General features: G+C 39.6%; 1 protein-coding gene across 3 annotated transcripts in view; it reads left to right on the top strand.

Annotated features, from left to right (window-relative positions):
* LOC126266882 (paraplegin) overlaps positions 1 to 7,091 on the top strand; it is an 86,494-nt gene extending 79,403 nt beyond the window's left edge. For all 3 annotated transcript variants that reach the window (XM_049971548.1, XM_049971546.1, XM_049971549.1), the window contains exon 11: positions 6,043 to 7,091. In XM_049971548.1, the coding sequence (XP_049827505.1) occupies positions 6,043 to 6,255 (213 nt within the window). In that variant the 3' untranslated portion in view covers positions 6,256 to 7,091. The remainder of the gene's footprint in view (positions 1 to 6,042) is intronic.
* The last annotated feature ends 18,025 nt before the right edge of the window (positions 7,092 to 25,116 follow it).

Here is a 25,116-nt window from a genome sequence, read left to right as displayed (position 1 = left end):
AGTAAACTGAAGCCAACCATTCATCTTCCCAACTACCAATCATACATGCTTGTTCCATTACATATCACTGTGCAATATTATGCCTAGGTATTTAATCAACATTATTGTCTGAAGCAGCATCCTATTAATGCTTTATTCAAACATAATGGGATTCTCTTTACTATTAATCTCTGTTAACTTACAACAATTTTCTTTTTTAAATTTAGGACGAGGTGACATTCATCACACCAGTTAGGATTTTTTTCTTTTAACTCATCTTGTATCCTCCTAGACATTCAATGACGACACTTTCCCATACACCACAGCACCAGCAGCAAACACCTGCAGATTGTTGTTCGCCTATCATTTATGCATATAGAGATTAAGAGTGGTCTTGTCACTCTTTTATGGGGCACTCCTGAAGATACATTTGTCTCTGGTAAAAAGTCACTGTTGAGGACAATGTACTGAGTTCTATTACGTAAGAAATCCTCGAGCCACTCATGTCTGGGAATCTAGTATGTATGCTCATACCTTTGTTATTGGTGTGCACTTCCCAGAAATATAGGAGTATAGAATCTGTCTCTTGCCCTCTGTCATGTCCTACAAGGGCATAATGTAGCTATGGACAGTGTTGTTTTACATTTTGTAGTGATTTACACAGAAATTTGACAAGTTATCCAGTTATCTTCCCATGAACCATGGATCTCACCGTTGGTGGCGAGGCTTGCGTGCCTCAGCGATACAGATAGCCGTACAATAAGTGCTACCACAATGGAGGGGTATCCGTTCAGAGGTCAGACAAACGTGTGGTTCCTGAAGAGGGACAGCAGCCTTGCCAGCAGTTGCAGGGGCAACAGTCTGGATGATTGACTGATCTAGCCCTGTAACATTAACCAAAACGGCCTTGCTGTGCTGGTACTGTGAATGGCTGAAAGCAGGGGGAAATCACAGCCGTAATTTTTTCTGAGGGCATGCAGCCTTACTGTATGGTTAAATGATAATGGTGTCCTCTTGGGTAAAATTTTCCGTAAGTAAAATAGTCCTCCATTCGGATCTCCAGGCGGGAACTGCACAGGAGTACACTGTTATCAGGAGAAAGGCAACTGGCATTGTACAGATCAGAGCATGGAATGCCAGATCTCTAAGTTAAGAAAATTTAAGAAAGGAAATGGATAGGTTAAAGTTAGTTGTAGTGGGAATTAGTGAAGTTCGGTGGCAGGAGGAACAAGACTTTTGGTCAGGTGAATACAGGGTTATAAATACAAAATTAAATAACAGTAATGCAGGAGTAGGTTTAATAACGAATTTAAAAAAATAGAATTATGGGTAAGTTACTATAAACAGCATAGTGAACAAATTATTGTAGCCAGGGTAGACATGAAGCCCACACCTACCACAGTAGTACAAGTTTATATGCCAATTAGCTCCACAGATGATAAAGAGATCAAAGAAATGTATGATGAGATATAAGAAATTATTCAGATAGTGAAGGGAGATGAAAATTTAATTGTCTTGGCTGACTGGAACTCGACAGTAGGAAAAGGAAGAGAAGGAAACGTGTTACGTGAATATGGAATGGGGGTAAGGAATGAAAGAGGAAGCCGCCTGGTAGAATTTTGCGCAGAGCATAACTTAATCATAGCTAGCACTTGGTATAAGAATCATGAAAGAAGGTAGTATACGGGGAAGAGGCCTGCAGACACAGGAAGGCTTCAGACAGACTATATAATGTTAGGACAGAGAGTTAAGAACCAAGCTTTAAATTTTAAGACATTTCCAGGGGCAGATGTGGACTCTAACCACAATCTATTCGTTATGGACTGTAGATTAAAAGTGAAGAAACTGCAAAAAGGTGGGAACTTAAGGAGATGGGACTTGGATAAACTGAAAGTACCAGAATTTGTAGAATGTTTCAGAGAGAGCATTAGGGAATAATTGAGAAGAACAGGGGAAAGACATTCAGTTAGAAGAAGAATGGGTAGCTTTGAGAGATGAAGTAGTGAAGGCATCAGAGGATCAAGTAGGTGGCTAGTAGAAATTTTTGTGTCACAGAAAAGACACTGAATTTAATTGATAAAAGGAGAAAAGAACAAAAATGAGATCGACAGGAAGTGCAAAATGGATAAGCAGGGATGACAACAGGACCAATGTAAGGATGTGGAGGCATATATCACTAGGGGTGAGATAGATACTGCCTACAGGAAAAGTAAAGAGACCTTTGGAGAAAAGAGAACTGCTTGTATAAATATCAAGAGCTCAGATGGGAAATCAGTTCTAAGCAAAGAAAGGAAGGCAGAAAGGTGGGAGTAGTATATAGAGGGTCTATACAAGTGTGATTTACTTGAGGGCAATATTATCGAAATGGGAGAGGACATAGATGAAGATGAAATGGGAGGTAAGATATTACGTGATGAGTTTAACAGAGCACTGAAGACCTAAGTCGAAATAAGGCCGTGGGAGTAGACAACATTCCATTGGAATTACTGATAGCCTTGAGAGAGCCAGCCCTGACAAAACTCTACCATCCGGTGAGCAAGATGTATAAGACAGGCAAAATACCCTCATACTTTAAGAAGAATATAATAATTCAAATCCCAAAGAACGCAGGTGTTGACAGGTGTGAAAATTACCGAACTATCAGTTTAATAAGTCACAGCTGAAAAATACTAACACGAATTCATTACAGATGAATGGAAAACCTGGTAGAAGGCGGCCTCGGGAAAATATTTGATTTCCATAGAAATGTTGGAAGACGTGAGGCTATACTGACCCTACAACTTATCTTAGAAATAGATTAAGGAAAGGCAAACCTACATTTCTAGCATTTGTAGACTTAGAGAAAGCTTTTGGGAAAGTTGACTGGGATACTCTCTTTCAAATTCTGAAGGTGGCACGGGTCAAATACAGGGAGCGAAATGCTATTTACAATTTGTACGGAAACCAGATGGCAGTTATCACAGTCGAGGGACGTAAAAGGGAAGCAGTGGTATCTCCGATACTATTCAATCTGTATATTGAGCAAGCAGTAAAGAAAACAAAAGAAAAATTTGGTGTAGGGATTAAAATCCACAGAGAAAAAATAAAAACTTTGAGGTTTGCCAACGACATTGGAATTCTGTCAGAGACGACGAAGGACCTGGAAGAGCAGTTGAACGGACTCAAGAGTGTCTTGAAAGGAAGATGAACATCAACAGTAGCAAAACAAGGATAATGGAATGCAGTCGAATAAAACAGTTGATGCTGTGGGAATTAGATTAGGAAACAATACAATTAAAGTATTAGATGAGTTCTGCTATTTGTGGAGCAAAATAGCTAATGACGGTTGAAGTAGAGAGAATATAAAATGTAGACAGGCAATGGCAAGGAAACCGTTTCTGAAGAAGAGAAATTTGTTAACATCAGGTATAGATTTAAGTGTCAGGAAGTCATTTCTGAAAGTATTTGTATGGAGTGTAGCCTTGTATGGAAGTGAAACATGGACGATAAATATTTTAGACAAGAAGAGAATAGAAGCTTCCAAAATGTAGTGCTGAAGAATAATGCTGAAGATTAGATGGGCAGATCACGTAACTGATGAGGTGGTATTGAAGAAAATTGGGGAGAAGAGGAATTTTTTGGCACTTGACTAGAAGAAGGGATCAGTTAGTAGGACACATTCTGAGGCATCAAGGCATCATCAATTTAGTATTGGAGGGAAGCACGAAGGGTAAAAATCATAGAGGGAGACCAAAGCATGAATACACTAAACAGATTCAGAAGGATGTAGGTTGCAGTAGTTTCTCGGAGATGAAGAAGCTTGCACAGGATAGAGTAGCATGGAGAGCTCCATCAAACCAGTATTTGGACTAAAGACCACAACAACAACATCCAGTACAGTGTTTTCTGCATTGACTTATTTGAATCTGTGGATTACTGTGCAAACAAATCCACATTTGGCATGAGTGAAAATGATATGCAGGTGGATGCTATGGGGTTTCTCATCTGTAGGTATTTTTTAAATTGACAATCCTGTAAAACTAGATTTGATCTATTAAAGTGGGATATCATTGAGGACATTCTTCCAAATGAACCTTGTTCCATTTCAGGTAATTTTTCAATCACTCCTTTACTTGTGCAAGCAGCAGTCAAATGAAACTAAGACAGACGGGAAAAAAACTAAATAAACTGTTTATTGCTTCAAAAGTAATTGCCATAACTGTTAAGATATTTATCCCCCTTGTGAGGCAAGATGGTCATTGCCTTCATGGAAAAATGTTTGTGTTTGCCATTAGAACCACAGTTTAATCAGGAATGCACCTATGTCTGTAGCCAATTGATGGCTATCAATATCTCTCGCCAGATCTCCAAAAATATTGAGATTGGAACTGTGTGGAGTGTATGTAAAGGCTTCCCATTGTAGTTAAAACAATCTTGGCAACATGTTGGTGGGCATTATCCTGAAACAGAACGATGACATCCATCAACATTCCTGGGCATTTGGACTACTCTGTAGATGTTTTGCTGGGAAGCCCATGTGATGTCCACATTTTTGGTGGGCATTCCCACTTGGTCAGCATGTGATTGAAGAAGTGATCACTGTAGCAAATATCTACTAATACCAGTATTGCTGGCCCCTGTTTTGAACACAACTGAGGTAGATTCTTCCATCACGTCAGGCAGGAGCCTGAAGATGGTGCAGTAATACCATGAAACTGGTTGCCAAATAAAATAAGGTTGAAAACTGATGACTGAAAGGTATTTAATTTTACATTCTCTATCGAAAAGCCGCACCAAGCAACCATTTCTAAAAAGATGGACATACAGAGACTTTATGGTCATATGTCCAATAAGGAACATTACCTGAAAATTATGCACCATTTGTGTTAAGCAATCCGAAGAAAATGACCATAGTTGTGGCAGAACCACTCATTGAAATTTCATCTTGATAATGCTCCCACCTGCACATCAGTGTTTGTTCATGATTTTTTGGCAAAAAACCATGACCATTATGTTGCCACAGTCACCATATTCAATGGAAATAGCTTCCTGTGACTTCTTTCTATTCCCAACACTGGAGAGAACCATAAAAGGATATTATTTTGCCACCATTGATGAGATGAAAACAGAATCTCTGAAGGAGCTTAACACCATAACAAAAAGTGAAATCCAGAAGTGCTTCCAGAATTAGAAAAGGTGCAGGCACAAGTGTGTTATATCTGAGAGGGATTACTTTGAAAGGGGGCGGGTTGATGTTGGTGAATAAATAAAGATTTGTAAAGAAAAATAAAAATTCCTATTACTTCTTGATCATACATTTATGTCAACATAAAGCCACCATTTCTCATCACCAGTAGTGATACAGGATGAGAGCGGCCTGTGTCGTTCATGAACCAATTGGCGATGAGCAATCAGAAATGTACATATGGCCATCCACTGATTTTTTGCGATTTTGGCATAGAGCATGCAGTACCCATACACCCGATTTTTTGAACCTTCGCCATTGGATGCAAATTTCATACAGTTCAGCACATTTACCAGTTCTTGATTACAATGATGTGGATCATGATGGATTAATGCGTTTAAATAATCCTCAAACCCAAAGGTCTTCCTGACCATGGGGAGTCACTAATGTCAAAACAATCCTCCTTAAAATGAGAAAAACATTTCATTGTCATGTTTTGTCCATTGGCATTGTCCTCATATATGGTGCTGCCTCCGCTGCTGTCACCTCTCTCTTGAACTCAAACAGAAGAATAGGTTGGAAATGTTCCAATTTCTCCACATGGTACTCCATTTTATACTGTCCACAGCTCAATTCACTATCTCCAAATGACCGTATGTAATCCCAAATAACAACAGTGAACGACAAATAAAAAATGGCAATCAATAAGTAAACCCTTAGCAACCAGAATATCATTGTGCAAAACAAAAACACTACAAATTTGTGTGCCGACCTAATATCAGTTCCAAAAGCTTTCATTTCTTGCTTTTTTAAATTCATTATTTTTGTATCATTTATCTTTTTAATTCTTTAACTTTTTTAAGATTTCTCAGTTGATAAGCTGTTTGAATTTGTTTCAGCTTGCTGAAGCTTTACTTAAAAGGGAGACACTTAACTATGATGATGTAGTGGAATTAATTGGACCTCCGCCACATGGGAAAAAGCGCCTCATTGGCCCAGTGGAATTTGAAATGTCAATCAGTAAAGATGCTCGTATGGACAAACCGCAAAAACAACCAGAGTCTCCTAGTGACCGTCAAGAACCAAGTGCATCATCAGTTGTAGGAATTTGAAGAAGTTGCCATCCAAACTAATAAAATTATTTATGTTAAACATTATAATTATTTAAGTTTAGGTCTCGTTCATATATGCTGTTTATCATTTGATATGATAGTTCATGCAAAATAGTAACAGTCATCAGAAAATAAAACAAATTTGGTGTTCTACATGAAGGCAGGTCAAGTTGTTGATCTTTAATATCTGTAGGAAGTTGAATATCTTGTTAAGAGAAATTGATAGGTAAAAGCTAGATATTGTGGGAATTAAGTAAAGTTTGGTGGCAATGGTCAGATGTGTGCAAGATTATCAACATACCATATTTATCCAATTATAAGACAAATTTATTACCCAAATTCGTCATTCAAAAAATACGGGATCATCTTATATTCGCAGAGTAAACTTCTGCTGCTGAGGTCAACAGTTTTATGTTGTTTAATAGAATACACAGGGATAGTCTTACATTTATGATGGACATCTTAGATTTAGAAGTGAAGCTTCGACTTTGGAGGTGACGCACAGATTTATTTCAAATAATTCAGAAGGGCAGAGCTTGACAAATGGTACATTCCAGCAGGCTTGAAATTTTTCGTATACACCAAAGGACTTGATACAGTATCGACAATGCTGGAACAATCAAATGAAATTTGACTCACAGTGCTTGTGCAAGAGATATGCAAGAAGCTATGAACTAGCCAAGTATATTACTCTGATTAAAATTTGACATTTTTGCGAAACACAAGAGGAAATAGCATTAAATTTCATCATCTTACAAACTTTTGTTGTATTTGAATAGGTTTGCAATAAACGTTCTCATACGTATGTGGATAGGTGTACCCTATACAAGCATCAATGCTGCTTTTTAACTGAAGATAACATTCCAGAAGCATTATTTTATTCAGAACACAGACCAGTATTTCATTTGGTTATGAGAGACTGTAATGATTTGCTAAGTGGATTGCAGACAAGAAATTCGGTCACTGTTCTACGTGTCAGGATACTGGGTAAAAATGTTACCAGCTTTTAATCAGCATTAGAAGGTGATAAAGAAATTCAGTTGAAACAAGAATGAAATGTCTTACAAAGGAAATAAATCATATTAAACTGGCTGTAATTTTTATCATGAGAATAAATTTAGTGGCAAGACCGATTGTGGATATAGTATCAACAGATATCACTAGATCATGGGGCGAGCGAAACTTCAAGAATGGGAGTGAATCGTAGTTGTGATCTTTTATTTATGTATTAGTTGCTGTTGTTACCTATGATCTAGACACTTGAAGATATTGGAGCCTGTTTTTCTCAGTTGCTCAAGCTCAGCACTGTGGAAAGTTAGGAAGGGGAAGTGACACCAGCTTGGCTGAGAGCTACGATGATTGCAGGAAGTGGAATGACTAGCGAGCAGCAAATTTTGTCATGTTGCCAACCATGGGAATCTATACCATGTACCTTCGTTTTTTACATATGACGGAAATGAAAGGAGTGTGTCAGCTGGTTCTACACAGCCAGTTTGAGAGCTGCAAGCAGGTGAATTGTTTGTAAGCAAGAGACATTGCAACATTCTCATGTCAGTATAGTAGCGAAGTCCAATACGTATTTGGAAAAAAAAAGAGCTGTGCTGTCAAGTCCTCTCTGTAAAAACACCCTCAGAAATGGCAACATATGCAGAAGAAATGAGAAAGATATAAATTTAACAGGTGTGCTATTAGCATGATTATTATGATTAAAAATAGTGATGCTGCAAACAACAGCGTTAGTAAACAGAAAAGGTAGAAAAGAAAAGGGTTAGAAAATTAATGTAAACCATTTCTTTTTGTTTATTTTATGTCTCCTGTTATTATGAAAATGTAGATCAACAAATGAGAAGTTTTGAATAGGTATAATGTTAACTTTTTGGCAGATACTTTACTCCGTGTAACAATTTGTAATTTTGATCAGTCAGAATATGTTAAAAATGAGTTTTCTCATGGAGTCTCTTAAAAAGAGGGGGTCGTTATACTCGGCTAAATATGGTAGAAGATTGAGCCTTATTGCCTGAAATGACTGTGTGTGTGTGTGTGTGTGTGTGTGTGTGTGTGTGTGTTATGCTGTTTTGTCTACATTTGCTGCTAATACCTAGCAATCTTTTTTTTTAATGTTCCCATTTCACATTGTTATTCTATCCCTCATTTTTTTCCATTGTTTGAAACAGAGATGAAATAATGAAGGCAGCTGAAAACAATTTAAGAAAAAAAAACAAAGCCCAGCAGAAATCCTTGGTAACACAGAAGGTATTCAATACTAAGTTTGTTTGATGAAGGAGAAAAAATACACAAATGTAGCAAATGAAACAGACAAAATCTAATTTATACACCGAAAAAAACAAGATCACAAGAAGTTCAAAATGGTAAAAAGAAATGACTAGAAGGGAAATTCAAAGCTGTAGAAGCATGCACGCATATTGGAACAGTCTACCTTGTAGGAAAAAAAGCTTTTGAGAACAGAGAAGCAATTGGAATAACGTCAAGAGGTCAGATGGCAACTCAACACTACCAAATGAGAGAATACTGAAAGGTGGTAGAAATGCATAGAAGGGCTAAATAAAGGATACGCATTTAATGAGAAAAGAGCTAGGTGATGCAATACTGTGGAAAGAATTTGACGTAATGCTGAAACGCATAAATCAAAACAAAATACCTAAAGTAGATATAACATCTTAATACCTATATAAAGTTCTTTATGAAAGAAAGAAATTAAACATTATATTTCTCTAGCAGTACCCAGAACACTCAGGAGATGACAGCACGTGTCATAATATTTGGTAGCTCCGTGTAGAATCTGCACCAAGCAGCACTAGTGCTCGAAAACGGTTACCCTTTCACTTATTAGTCACACATTGGTATGATGGGAATTAATGTCATCTGACGTTTAGGGGTTTAAGATCCTTGGGGGAATCAACAGTAACAAAACTGTTCTGCCTGTTATGCATGATAAATAAAACAGGCAAAATACTTTCAGAAGAATGTAATAATTCCAATGCTGAAGGAAGTAGGTGTTGAAAGGAATGAAAGCCGCAGTTGAGAAAGACCAAGGATGGAATGACTGTAAGATGATGATCTGGAGGAAGATCAGCTTAGGTTCTAGGGAAATGTAGGAACACACAACAGTACTGACCATACAAATTATCTTAAAAGATAGGTTACGGCAAGACATTTTTAGCACTTGTAAATTTAGAAAAAGCATCAGATACGGTGTCTCATACTGAAGTGAAATGTGGTTGATAAACAGGATAGACAAGAAGACAACAGATGTATGTTGGTGATTATAGTATTTATTTAACAGAGCATACTGGTCAATTACATCATGTAAATATAGACTGCAATGAATGTCTCAGTATTAGCAGATGTCTATGGGCGCATGTGTGTCAGCTGGGGTAATGGATGGCTTAAGTCTATCACTTAATATCGTGATGTAAGAACCATTGATGTCAATAATGATGTCCTGTCCTGGGTTGCCAGTGCTGTGTATGGGCCATAGTGTAGTGGTTAGAGAGGTTTTTGAATGGTGCCACACATGCAAACACCTGTTTGCAAGAATGCAAGTCTTAAAAAAGGAATAGTCACAGGGTAGTATTTTCTTTTGAAACAGCTGGGTGGAACTTGCTTATCTGCAAGCATTGATGTTGTGCAAAGTCTGATTCTTCAATGATATTATTTGAAGGGTCAGTGAAGCATTCTCCAGTTAATCGCAGTTTTTGACCATAGCCTAATTTGACCACTGACAAATTCAGATTTTGTTTGAAATCTTTTCAGAGCCCCACTAGGATAATACGGAGGCTGTCAGTTAAGTGTTCTGTGGTGTGACTTCCGAATCAGGTTTTTAATTGGTGATGGAGCCATTGCCTGAGACCATTAGCAACAGAACGATAATGGCAGGTTTAAATTCAGCTCATGGGAAACAATTAAGAATCAGTTATAATATTTTGTATGTAAGGGTTCACAGCTGCTGTGAATTTCTTGAGGAAAATCATTTTCCTATATAGGTTGTTTTGTTTCTGAAATAATGCCTGTATTTCATGATTTAGCTGTTAGCTAATTTTGGCCTCCTGAGTAGAGGTAGCTGGTAATGCCAAAGTAGAGCAATTAGCTAATAGTTAAATCATGAAATAAAATTATTATTTCAAAAATAAAACAGCCTTTGCAGGAAAATTGCTTTCCTCAAGAAGTGTCAAGAGTGCTTTAAAGAGGTTTGACTTGAACTGTTTGCCCTGATTGGCTGTGATATACAGAGGTAAACAGAAGAGGGCAATCTGCCCATGCAAGGTTGTGGCTACAGTTGTTGATGTTGCATCTTATATGGACAGGCACTCAGGCAGTATTAATATTGTTTTGCCAGTGGTAAAGATCTTGTGATGTCAAAACGGACACATTCAAATCATTGATTTGATGAGATGAAAGTACCAAGCAGTGCCATAACATGTCAAATTATTTTTTTGCTCTGGCAAACAGTGCACTGGCTGACAAATGTCTTGCAATCCTTGTTGGTATTGTGGCAAACAAATGCCTAATTTCATCAACTGTATGGTCATCCTTACTCCTGAATGAAAGGGGCTGTGGAGAAGGAATATTGCTTGCCAGCAGAAAACTGCTGTAACAGTCAGTAGAATTGTGACACTGCTGTATCACAATATAGCATTATATTTGAGCATGGTATTTTAAGATGAAGTTGTTACAGCTGTAATTTTAATGATGTTTCAAGGAATGTCTTCAGTTTGTTGTTTCCTTCCTTAGTGGTGGGAAGTGGTATGAAGTAAAGTTCTTTCTTAGTGACATCTGTGCAAGAAAATGTCAGGTAGTTAATGATGATCAATTTTGTCTTGAACAGCTGTAATAAAGTTCAAATGATGCAGCTTGTGTGGTGATGTCTTGCTTCTCATAGAAGTTAAACATGGGTGCCTTTATGATCTGTGATTAGGGTGAAATGTATGCATTCAAGCTTGTGCTTAAACTTTTTGAGACATAGGCCACATAAAGTTTGCAGTCTTTTTTTTACTGAAAACAGCCAAAAGCTGCCAGCCATGTAAAACAGGTACAATAGTTACTGATCAGGGACTGAATATGTAGCATCTATTTTGGGCAGAATTTGCAAATACTTCTGATGAAATTATCATCTTTTCTGTAAATAATTAGACAAACAGATTTAAAAGATTGTAATGCTGTGTGCCTGAAGATTATGCTTCAGTGCTTTGAAATAACTGTCTGGTGATGGGGAAGTTTTTGAGTGGATTGTTTGCTTTTTGCAGAAATTTCAACAGCTTTTTCCCAAAAATGTCTTTGCTGCTTTTCTTCTTTCAGTTGTATTTCAGTCAACAAATGATTGTTTACATTGAGAAGCAGTAGCATTTTCCCACCAGTGAACTGCGTGTTTCTCTGTTTTAAGATGTTTTCCCACACAATTTAATAATTACAAAATCTGCAGAATATTAATTTTGACTTTTCATGGGGATTCACAGCTGCACAGCCCACAGTTGACAACACTACAGGTAGGATTGACAAGGTATTTAATGTAGAAGTAGAACCACAAGTAACTCTTTTATTTGCACATTAGGGGAAGAATTTTGGCACAATTGAAATACATTTAAAGGTTTTGTTTGGTTGTTGCTATGGTGCCAAGTGCGGACAGTATAGACTTGCAGATGGATATGATAGTAAACAAACTAGAATTATAGTTCCCAGAGGGGAGAGCAGCAGTGTGAGGAAATAAATCCCACCCCTCCCTTGAAGGGCTGCAGGTTAATCCTGTGTACTGCATTTCTGCCAAAGCAGAACACATGGTCACAGGGAATGCCAATCCTTTCTGTTGTTGTAAGGTTCCTAATTGAACGCCATGACAGATCAGTGTTAGTTTCTTCATGCTTTTCAAAATACTCTGACGTTGAACAATGCACAACACAGAGAATTTGGTAATGGCTGCCACACAATTACATGCTGAGGCTGACAATGTTGTTAACAAGATATTTCAGGCTCAATCTTTACCAGCATTTGACACAACCACAGTTCAAAATACATGCTCCCTGAAACAGCCACCTTAAATATAGCCACATTATATCCATTTCTGAACTTCAGCTAGCAGACAAATGAATGTTGTTCTTTGTTGTAAGCTGCTGGGTTCCATGGCTGAGTATTACATTCCATTACAGGATGTGTATTTTATATAGACCATTCATCCACCCACAGTTCGTACAGCAATGGAGCATCAAGTGCATTGACATATCATTACGTTTGTGAACTTTTTATTTTGCAATCGCTTTCTTTGACACCACAAGCACACAGACTTGCCACGTGATGTGATATAGACTCAACTAATATCTGAAGTAGTGCTGGAGGAAAGTGACACTATGAATCCTACAGGGCTGTCCATAAATCTGTAAGTGTGTGAGAGGATGGAGATCTCTTCTGAACAGCATGTTGAAAGGCATCCCAGATGCGCTCAATAATGTTCATATCTGGGGAGTTTGGTGGCCAGCAGAAGTATTTAAACTCAGAAGAGTGTTCCTGGAACAACTCTGTAGCAATTCTGAACATGTGGGGTGTCACATTGTTCTGCTGGAATTTCGCAGGTCCGTTGGAATGCTCAGTGAGCCTGAATGGATGATGGTGATCAGTCAGGATGCTTACGTATTAGTCACCTGACAGTCATATGTAGACATATCAGGGGGCTCGTATCACTCCAACTACACAAGCCCCACACCATTACAGAGCCTCCACCAGGTCGAACAGTCCCCTGCTGACACGCCGGGTCTGTGGATTCATGAGGTATCCGTACCCGTACTCATCCATCCACTTGATACCATTTGAAACGAGGCTCGTCCAACCAGGCAACATGTTTCCAGTCATCAACATTCCAATGTCTGTGTTGACGGGCCCACATTAGGTATAAAGCTTGGTGTCGTGCAGTCAAGGGTAGACGAGTGGGCCTTCAGTTCAGAAAGCCCAAGTCGATGATGTTTCGGTGAATGGTTCGCATGCTGACACTTGTTGATGGTCCAGCATTGAAATCTGCAGCAATTTTTGCAACAGTTGCAGTTCTGTCATGTTGAACAATTCTCTTCAGTCATCGTTGCTCCCATTCTTGCAGGAGTTTGTTTTGGCCACAGTGATGTTGGAGATTTGATTTTGACCAGGTTCCTGATATTCACAGTACAGTTGTGAAATGGTCTTATGGGATAATACCCACTTCATTGCTACCTCGGTAGTGCTGTGTCCCATCGCTTATGTTCAAACTCACTTAAATCTTGATAACCTGCCATTGGAGCAGCAGTAACCGATCTAACAACTTTGCCAGACACTTGTTGTCTTATATATGTGTTGCCAAGTGCAGCACCATATTTTGTCTGTTTACACATCTCTGTATTTGAATAAGCATGCCTATACCAGTTTCTTTGGCGCTTCATTGTATATTTATATGCACAAAATGATGCTACTTCAAACTAACCCTGATAAAATAGTTCCTCTGTATATAGTTCACTACAAATAGCCTCTCTAAAACAATTTCCTTTAAATTCTTGGAGTGTCTCAATAGCAACACTCTCGGCCCAGACAGTGCATGATTTTTGCACATGTAAAAAGTCTGTGTTAAATCGTATCTAGACCAAAGTTGTGTTGTTTATTGATTCGTAGGACTGGGCTGCCTCAATCCTGAATGAAATCTCCTCTCTGCAGAGGAGTGAGCTAATATGAAGCTTTGTGGCAGATTAATACTGTGTACCATATCAAGACTCAAACTGTGGACCTTTGCCTCCTGCAAGTTTCACAGGAAGTTCGAAAGGTAGGAGATTAGGTTCTGGTGACAGCTGTAAGGACAGATTGTGAGTTGTGGTTGGGTAGCTCAGTCAGCTGAGCACTTTCTCACATAGTTTCAATCCGACACACAGTTTTAATCTGCCAGAAAGTATCATACCTGCACCCCGTCTATTATGAAGGCATAAAGTGTGACAGGGATATGCAAAATGAGGTGCATTACCAGCGTCTGTGGAAAGCCTGGTGAACCATCTCTTTTCTGTAAGAAGTTAACATTCATTCAAAGTTAATTAAAAATGATATTCAACACTGTAGAACAGTTTGTCAAAGTGCATGTCCATTACTCAGAGTAGAGGTAGCAAGTTGTTTGCGATAAGAGCAACTCAGAAGAGTAAAGGTAGGAAGTTGTTTGTGATAAAAGCGACTCGAAAGACAACCAGATCAAATATATGTTTGTGAAGATCAAATACTTTAACAGAAAATCCCTGTTTATCTCTGCTGCAAACTCCTGAAGGTAGGCAGGATACCATGTTTGAAAACTGTGTTTCTAGTCTTACATCAGTGTACGAATATATAATTGCTGCCAGTGAAAGCAACATAAATTTTCTGTACAACAGTTATAATGCTATTAAATTCAGGCATATGCAGCATTCTTTAAATCCGACACTACTAAGATAGGATATACAAATGCTGTCCAATTCAGTAAAATCGTACTGCCTGCAGGCAGATAAGGAACAGTCAGTTGTTCCATGAAGGACACTAAACTTAGGCACACCAAAACATTAACTGATGAGAGAGTTAGACTATATGTCCTATAGGGTGTGTGTGTGTGTGTGTGTGTGTGTGTGTGTGTGTGTGTGTGTGTGTGTGGTCTGGATATAGAGAAAATAGTGGCTGCTGCTCATCATTGCCTCTGACGAGGAATGGAACCAGGGCTTCACTCTTCCAGCAACATCACTAAACTGCAACCAAAGCTACAATGTACCAATTATTTCGTAGTATCAAGTGCCCACGCAAAAGATTATTTCTTAGCCATACTACTGACTATACTTTCAAAAAACTCGTGTTACGTGTTACTTTGTCATCTAGCATATGTAGCCCATGACAAGCAGTCTGAGTACTTTGTGATGAATTCTCTCAGGATTCATAAAACATCAAGACTTGTCACCCATTTTAACAGGTGTATCATGGATGTTAGCAAAGCCTTTAGTACATAGACTTCGACTTTTTATTTGCCAGACTTACCACCCTAAATTTTTCTGTGTAATGCAACACAATGGTTTTGCTCATTCCTGACATCTTGTCAATGTGTATTTTGACAACTTCTATTTATATTCAAATGCAAAAGTGATTAACTTGAGAATGGCCATCAAAAATGTCAGTGATGATCTACTTAAACATTACAATGTTCATATGTGCCATGTATCTCGCCTAGAGCAACAACAAGCACATTTATTTTAACAGTGAAGCTGGTTGAACTGGTTTGAAGTTATCAGTTATTTTCAATTGCCAAATGTATATTTCTTACCTAAAGATGGGACAGAATATGTTGCAGGCTGCCATATGTGTGAAGTTCCTGCATGTATTTTACATAAGCATATGACTGTAATAATCTCTTCATTATCACAGTGGACACAGGATATTGTTGTACAGGCTTAAGAAGGAGAGCTTGACCAGGATGGAAGAGGAGGGTACTGGATTGGTAGGTTTCAAAATGAAGAGTGAAATGAAGTACACATGAACTATATTCTGAAATTATGGGTTACATAAAGGCTCATTCAGGGGGGCTCATGGAATCTGCCAGTCTGAATGATAGTTGAATACAGATGTAGGAAGAGGGAGAGAAAAGAGAAGGTTTTTCACATTCAAAATTTACAGTGGCCGGATGTAACCCCCTTTTTACTCTTCCTGTTGCTTGGCTGTGGTGTCACATATAGCCAGTTTATTCAGTAAAGTGCAGGAAGTGGTGGCTTGTTGCTGAAAGCTTTGTTTGACAGTCTTTTTGTTGTGCCTATCTGTGACTCAGCATCTGCGCTATGTGGTGAGTAGTAACTATCTTTTTGTAATGCTGTTTATTATCCTATCCTGGATTTCCCATTATTTGATAGCTGTTATAAAAATACTTATTGGCTTCCCACATTCCTAATACATGGGCAAATTAATATTAATTGAAATAATTCACATCAAATGTAAACATCAAAATTCTTTGAACCGCTCTCTAACTGCGTATAGAAAATTGTACAAAAACCCTTGAAACCCATTTACATCTTATAACCATATTTAACTTGAACTTACACTACTACGGAGACTAAGATAGTGCAAACACATGCACCCCTGAAATCCATATAAGTATATATAGCTCTTTCTGTTACTATCAAATCTTTAATAATTAGCTCATGGTTAAATCAGGATAACTTGCTATGAAGAGTGACAGTTCCATGTATCATAAGGTTAGGCAAGTAATGTAGAGTATATAGTTTGGTACAGCAACAGTAATATTGAAACATACAAATAAAATAAGTAGGTACTGTATTAAAAGGGGCAGTATTGGGTATAAATGCGTGGCTAGGGAGTGAATGCCTCCAGGTTCTACACCAGTGGCGTCAAAGCTTTTTGTTAAAGAGCCAGCATTAACATTGAGGGACGACACCTTGGGCCACGTATGTACAAATCTTATTATTAATTGGTAAGCTATACAAATTGGTATGTTGCAAGCGTCCATTAGACTAGTTGTGGTAAGGGAGCGATAAGTTGGCAGCTGGCCCCCGTGTAGTGATTGTTAAAAAGCAGCACCATTCAGACCACTTCGTGTCAACTGTCCTCTATTTCAGATTGTTGCACCCTCAGTGACGCCAAAGTCGTACCACAACTTTGCATAAGTCAGTCTTGTGTTGTCTGTGGGAACAGTTGGTTAACTGATTAATAAAAGTGACAGTACTTAAGTTTTAAAGCATTCAAAATATCCACAGGTGTACTGCCCGTCTACAGTGTCCAACGGGCACAATATTTCAGCGATCATACATGTCGCTAGCATCAGGTGAACTGACGGACTGAGCTCCTGTGAACGTGCCAGTACAGAGATCCGTACGCTGTGGCTGCTCAGGGGGAAATGGCTTCAGTCGCGGCGGTGGCCAATTTAAATACCCTCCACCCGCGGCGCTCTCCCTCTGCTGTCCACGCCACGGTCACGCGGTGGAACAGGTTGCGACAGCGTCTGAGATGACTTCGGTGTGATGGCTCTGTCCACCGTGGTCATCACAATTATATGTTTGCTCGATTTACTCTTGATTAACCCAATCGCTGGTTCCCAAGCCTTGCTAAGATTATAGCCACAGTCACGGTTTATGAGGTCGTCGTTGGTGCGAATTTCGATGGCCTCTCTAACAACGCTGTCCCAGTATCTCGACGTCTGTACCAGAATCCTTGTGTGTTCATACTCCATAGCGTGATTTTGCGACAAACAGTGTTCAGCGACCGCCGACTTGCTCGGACACGTCAGTCGAGTGTGCCTCTGGTGTTCACGGCATCGACGGTATGCATCGTCTGACCAATATACGACTTGCCACATTGACACGGAATCTGCTACACGCCGGCCTTGCTCAGACCGAGGTCATCTTTAGCGCTCCCCACCAGTGCACGAGTTTTATTTGGAGGACAAAACACAGTTCCGAGCCGGTGTTTCTTCAAATGCATGCAATTTTCCCCGAGAGTGCGCCTGTATATGGAGTAAACGCAGTGCCTACCTCCTCCCTCGTGATTTCGTCCATCTCCACAGGTTGTGCTGTAGTGGTTGGGCGGAGAGCACGATGAATCTGCCACTCTGATTTTTCGAAATGCAGTTCTCAGATGTTCCAATTCCTGGGGTAGACACTCTGCGTCAGAGAGAGTGCACGGCCTATGTACTAGAGTTTTAAGTACCTCATTCATCTGTGAAGGGTGGTGGCAGCTGTCTGCTTGCAAATACAGATCAGTGTGCATTGTCTTCCGATACACCCCATGGCCTACGGTGCCGTCAGCCCTTCTCTTGACCAAAACGTCAAGGAAAGGTAATTTACCATCCGTTTCAGTCTCCATAGTGAATTTGATGTTGGGGTGTATGGAGTTTAGATGTGTAAGTCAAGGAGTTTATCCATACCATGTGGCCAGATGACCAACGTGCCGTTCACATAACGGAAAAAGGAAGTAGGTTTCAATTCGGATGACGACAGGGCTTCCTCCTCGAAGTTCTCCATGTACAAATTCGTTATCACCGGTGAGAGTGGGCTACCCATGGCGACTCCCTCCATTTGTTCATAGTATTCTCCATTAAAAAGAAAATGAGTGGAGGTCAAGACATGCCTAAAAAGTTCAGTGGTCTTCTCGTAAAAATTCTGACTAATCAATTCTAGTGACTTGCGCAGGGGAACCCTCGTAATCAAGGAAACGACATCAAAACTCACCATGATATCTGACTCATCCAACCTAAGGTATCAAGGCGTTTAACAAAATCCACAGATTTACGGATGTGATGAGGGCATTTAACCACATAAGGACTTGATATTCCCATCCGGTATTTGGCCAACAAATATGTACGAATGCACGAGGATTCTGGTACAGACGTCGAGATACTGGGACAGCGCTGTTAGAGAGGCCATCGAAATTTGCACCAATGACGACCTCATAAACCGTGACTGTGCCTATAATCTTAGCAAGGCTTGGGAACCAGCGATTGGTTTAATCAAGAGTAAATCGAGCAAACATATAGTTGTGACGACCACAGCGGACAGAGCCATCACACCGACGTCATCTCAGACGCCGTCGCAATCTGTTCAACTGCGTGACCGTAGCGCAGGGCGCGAACAGCGGAGGAAGTGCATCGCGGGCGGAGGGTATTTAAATTGGCCGACACCGCGACCGAAGCCAGTTCACCCTGAGCAGCGATAGCGTATGGATCTCCATACCGGCACATTCACAGGAGCTCAGTCCGTCAGTTCACCTGATGATGGCGACATGTATGATCGCCGAAATGTTGTGCCCATTGGACTTTGTAGACCGGCAGTACATCTGCAGATATTTTGATTATCAAATACACCGGGAGAAACTCAAGAATCACATTTTAAAGCATTATTCTATACGAGACACTATGACATATGATTTGAATGTCAGTTTTCTTCTGCTCATTGCACTGTATGATAAGATCCTTAATGTAATGTTCCTTGCTGCAAGCAAGTATCACATTTGAAGATGACAATCTCTGTAACGTGCATTCACAAATCCATGTTACATCCGTCTCAAAATTCATACCGTGGACTCTGATCACTACGAGACGCTCGCACATGTGAGTTGTCAGTACTGGAAGACAAAACAATAAGTTTCCCACTGTAACATAGCAGTGGCCACACTACTTGACCCCTATACCCCTGAGGTAAGCGACCAACTTTACTTAGCTCATGGACGAATTCATCAACATTGATTAAAAGGAAGCACATCTTAAAATTGTCCTGGCTGTGTGTTTTTTTGTTATTAAGCAGGAAAACTACAGTTATTAATGTTAGTTGACGTTTTGGATTTGGCTGTTAGTTGTCAGATGCATATTGTTATAAAATACAACTGAGAATCGCGGGCCACACGAATACTTGATTCGGGCCGCAGTTTGATGACCACTGTTGTAGGCCATAAAGTGAAGGAGGCATAAATACTCACAACTGAGCTGCAAAATTGTGCTAATTGAATTATGATATAAGGGAAGCTCAATGCTGTAGCAGTTATTATTGGAAAGATGTGATAGGAAAACTGGTATTGCTGGAAGGATTCAGCATTAACTTCTTACTCTTCTTCGACAGAAGAGATAAGACAGAATAGCACAAGTGGCACAGCAACTGAGTTAGAATAAACAGAGGTGGGCTCAAAATTGGCTCCAGTGTCAGACAACAATTGCCCGCTGATATAAAATTACTCAGCAGTCTAAACAGTTGTGGTCGCAGTCTTGGCAGTGTGAAGAAACCATACTACTGAGAAATGTTCAAAAATAGTCCAGACACATTGCTTGAGGAAGAAGTTGGAATTACAATAAAACTGATACTTAAACTTCTGTAACAACACACACTACAAAATAGTTAATAGTTCCACTAAAGAAGGTAGACACACCAATGAGTCTACTGAATTGTGCAGCTTAACTACTCTTAACATGCATGTAAGTAAATCCTAAAGCAAATACTCTATATAAATTTTATGTTTGGTTAAATTAGCCAGATATACCAAGAGATGTGTAGGGACAACAGATAAAATGTCACTCTGATAGGGAATGTTCAGGAATCGATGAGACTATTTCAGGATGTGGGCATCCAGGAGTGCATGAAAAATTAAGGATTTGCTCAAAAGAGAACTTGAGTATGGTTCAAGACAAATGACTGATGTTTATTATTGAAGTCTACCTCTGAGGGAGACAAGTGGCGCCTGGGAGGCCACCAGCAGACTGGAACATATCACCCGAGAGAGGGGTGCAGAGGCACATTTGATCGGGTCAAAAGCTGGTTGCCCAGAGAGCACCTGGTCAGTCCTGGCTCGCACTCACCAGCCCACAGGCAGCCCCCATGTGACCTTTCTCAGCTCTGTGATTGGTTGCTGTAGGTTTTTCAAGAAGCTTTCCCTTGCCGGTGACGCTTGATGATGCTTGACTCAAGACTCATCTCGTCAGCGTTATTCACTGCAAGGATGGTATGCATATGAACAAACGTGGGTTGGCAACGAAAGCTGGCCATTGTGATCGAGCGGTTCTAGCAACTTCAGTCCGGAACCACCTTGCTGCTACGGTCGCAGATTCCAATCCTGCCTCAGGCGTGTATGTGTGTGCTGTCCTTAGGTTAGTTAGGTTTAAGTAGTTTTAAGTTTAGGGGACTGATCACCTCAGATGCTAAGTACCATAGTGCTCAGAGCCATTTGAACCATTTGCGATGGAATCCGGCTGTTAGCAGTACTGAGCCAGCCCATGCCTAGTCACAACTCTCCTGTAAATCTCAGTTCAGGTGTATAAAGAACAAAACTGAAAAATTAAAAATTTGAATTAAAAATAAAGCTTTTTCCCACTCAATGTGTCAGTCCATGGTGCAAGTTCCCTCCTCCTTCCATAGGAGAAGGTTACTGATCCCAAAATTACAAACATGGTAGCTGAATGATTAAAAGTGTTCCATTGGACAAGTGGCACTTGCTAAGGAATGCAGCTACCTTCTAATGGAGGCTAATTAATATAGAAAAAATTTCGGAGTAGAAAAAACAGGTAAGGATAAAAATGTTGACAATTTTGTTTTCTTTACAAATTATAGTAAAATATCCTGTAGTTCGTAGTGACCAATTTTGATTAATGAGAATAGAAAGATATGTGGTCAATTGAGGTGGTGCACTGATGCAGCTGCATAGTGGCACAGAGACAACGCGAGGTGTTGGGGTGGTGTATCCAGCCAGTAGGGCCAGCATGAGGGCTGCCGAGATGTGTCTGCAGTGCTGTGTCTACAGTTGAGATGGCGCAAGATCCCTGACAGCTGTACTGACAGCACATACTGCTGTTGTCAGCCTTCAGGTGGGATGCACTGATGGCTGCAGGTGAAAACAGCCATCTACAGAGCTGTGACAACACTGAGACATTGCCACAGAGACCTTCAAAAAATTTCGTTACGTTATTGGTTGCGGTAGTCCTACGATGCTGTCATGCCCAGCACACTGCAACTGTCACATATCAACTAACGCTGACTCAATAATATTTAGGGTATGATGGCCATGCCTCAGTGCAATAATGGATTATTGCAATTGGAAACAATGGCATTAGTGCTGCCGAAGATGGTTATCAAGTGTGGTGGTCTAGATCATGGGGGTATTTGAATACAAAGGAGAGTTTAGATGAATAAAATTGGTAACAGTTGTCACTTTTTCTGTAACTCTAAAGCTTGTTTTATGAAAGTTATAATGTGAGAAGTTATTGAAAGGTACATTATAAACTCATTATTCATCCATAATGAGTTGGTTCCTCGAAGACAATCAAAAACATAATTCACATACTTCCAATGATACTAATATTAATTGTTAAATTCCAAGTTATTGTTTTGGTTCACATATTATGAAATATGGAAAAAGGACAAAATTGTCCAATGAAAACAAACCATTATGTATAAACGTCTTATATTTTAATGCTTAGTCATAAAGGAAGGCCATTTCTGAATAGCACCAGGTTCCAAAATGCTTTTAAGTAAGATAATCACCCGTTAGCTGTGTTCGAGAACTGCTGGTTTTAATGATGTGATTCACTAATAGTATCATTGGTTACATATGATTTGTACAATCAGTCAAAGAACAACTAAAGTTGGTGGAACAGATACAACACAGGGAACAACCACTCTATGTTGGTATTCTTGAGTATTCCACTCAGCAATCTGCATGGTGGCATGATCAAGGGTAATTTGCCATTTTTCCCGAGCTAGTAGTTCACCAACGGATTGTAGAAGGCTAGCCTTTGAGTTATTTTGTAGCATAGGCAAGCTGTCAGATGGTGGCAGTACAAAATGTGCTACAGGCAAATATTGCAGAAAGGATTTAAAACTAACAGATAACCTAACAGGGTGTGATTACATCACAATAAGAATTGTTGAAAGTCGACTGTTAAAGTAGATCAAAAAGTCTGAGAAGTAAATACATGTTTATAGCAAAGACATGCTACTACAGGGGGAGGGGAGGGGGGTGTCTGTGATACAGAATACAGTAAGCTCTTGCCAACAGGCATGAACCAACCACGGTTTGTCCAGTGTAAGAGCAAGGGGATGCTTTATTTTACTCTAAAAAAAAAAATACAGTTTCACAATTTGATTTACTAGTGCAGAGCAATAAGGTAGAACATGTGTAAGAGTTTGTGTTGATGCACAGTTGGACCTCAGTGAGCAACATAGCATGGAGTGTTTGATGATTGGGGAAGAGTTAAGGTGGTAACAATCAAACATACAATTGACACAAGTAACACCTATGAATATCCATGTATTTAACATACCTGTAGATCATGGCAGTTGTGCCTCAGCAGCAGTGTAATAATACAACAAAGTTGTTTCCAATATGACATAGATCACTTGCGTGGGTGCTGATAAATGAAATGAATTATTTGTTAATGTTTGCAACAAGGATTCAGCAGGCAGTAAGTTAGGCCTGACAGCGTGTAAGGTGTTAGCATGCAGGTGTTAACATGCAACTGCATTGTGTGTTAGGCTTCAGTTACTTCCAAAGTAGCAGTTAGGTTTGACAGTTCGCTGTGTAAATCACACTAGATCAAATCTGCAGATTCCTTATATTGCTGTACTAGCTCAGTGGCTCTACTACAGATTTATTTAGTAGTAGCTGAATGGCTGTCTTCAGTGTGAGTCAGTCTTGCCTGCATGCAAGGATTTTATGATTCTGAGCAGCAAAGAATGTAGCCTGGTGGAGGGCCATATCCCAGCAATCAGCATCAGCCTTATGATGAGTACCAAATACTATCTTCTAAACAGCTCCACCCATGTTCAACGCTTAGTGCGGTGAAGTCGTACTGGTCAGAAATACTTTGCAACTATTCCTGAGCATTAGGAAGTACTTGTTTTAAATCCCATGACATACGGTTGGTTCCCTCTGTCCAGACTGCCTTAACAGTGGTTCACACATTAAAAACAATTTGTAACTTGTCGCAAACCTATTTCTTCTTCTTTTAATAAGATTAAATTCATACCAGCTCTTATCATGACATGGTGTAGAGTAGAAAACAAATTGTCCAACTATTCAAACTTTATACCGGAAGATGGGTGGTTTTGGAATGGCGGAGTACACGCAATGTTGATAAAAATAGGAAACAAAATGCAGAACCTCATCCTAATTAACTGGTAACAATAGGCAGAGACACAACAGCTCAAGTTGAATCAATACGTAAAGTTATCACCAGTTGGCGGTGTGTCACTCACAAACTTGACTACCTAAAAATGCACAAACACAGTGTGTTATGACAGGAAAATCCCATAGTTGATTTAGTTTTAAAAATAGTATGTCCTACAGAAGAGATCTGGCAGTAGATACAATGTTGGTAGTTACCTTTGGGGTGTTGCACCGAACTAGTAAAACAGTGATGCACAATAGTAGACTGAGGTGACTTCACACCCAAATAGTCAACTGGACATTCACTGATCCAACCATGCCCATAATGCAGTGAAAAAGACCTAAGTCAGCATGAAAAGTCAGAGGAAGCAAGAGACATTGTCTGGTCATTCATGCATGAAAGTCGCAAGAGTCAGCACTTGCGTGGACACAAGCGTAACAGGGTACCGAGGTTTGATTGTCTTGCAGCAAAAATGATAAATGATCAACTGCAGAATTTATAGCATGTTGGCACACACTAGTGGTTCTGAACTTTTGCACAAGTTTATTATGCTTGCGAAATGATTGTGAAGATTTATAATAAGTAGGTCTGTATATCAGTAGTGCTTAATTCACAGTTATTGGAGAAAGTAGTGGGGCTTGTAGTGATACTCGTGTGGACATACTTTTAGGAGGGATAGGACAACTAGTGGCCAGGTACATGGCAGAGTTGTATCAGCAGTCAGCTGTTGTGGGAAGTTTGTTACAGTTGCATTAATTCTGTCCTTTGAGAGAAAATCTGATAAAGCGTGAATGCAGTTTTACGGAATGTCATTTCAATTAGTCACTTGTGTTTGTGGCCGAATGAGTTGTTATTATTGATAATGAATTTAAGGTTCCTAGTATTGTTCAAATGCATGTAATGTATTTAAATATATAGGAGGATGCACTAAGAAAGTTCGGTAAGCTAGGAAGGCCTTCGTGATCAGCTGTTCAAACTCGTAGCATCCTAAGTAAATCGGCGCGTTGCACACCATACTAGGTAGCCTCCCATGTTACGAACCTGGAACAGTTGTTCACAATAGAGAAATGGGAGGTATGTGTTTGTAATAGGTTAGTCACTTTTTTTTCTTCCATGTACTTAGGGATGTAATTGGCCTTGTCAGTAATCAGATGAAAAGAACAGCTGGCAGAACACGACAATATTAAGTCAAAATATGAAAACACAAGAATAGAAAAATTAGTGGTGTCACGCATTGCAATTGC

Source organism: Schistocerca gregaria, chromosome 4 (assembly GCF_023897955.1).
Source record: "Schistocerca gregaria isolate iqSchGreg1 chromosome 4, iqSchGreg1.2, whole genome shotgun sequence".
In the NCBI taxonomy this organism is placed as follows: Eukaryota; Metazoa; Arthropoda; class Insecta; order Orthoptera; family Acrididae; genus Schistocerca; species Schistocerca gregaria.
The sequence above is the reverse complement of the archived record's forward strand: the minus strand, read 5'-3'. Positions and strand labels throughout refer to the sequence as shown.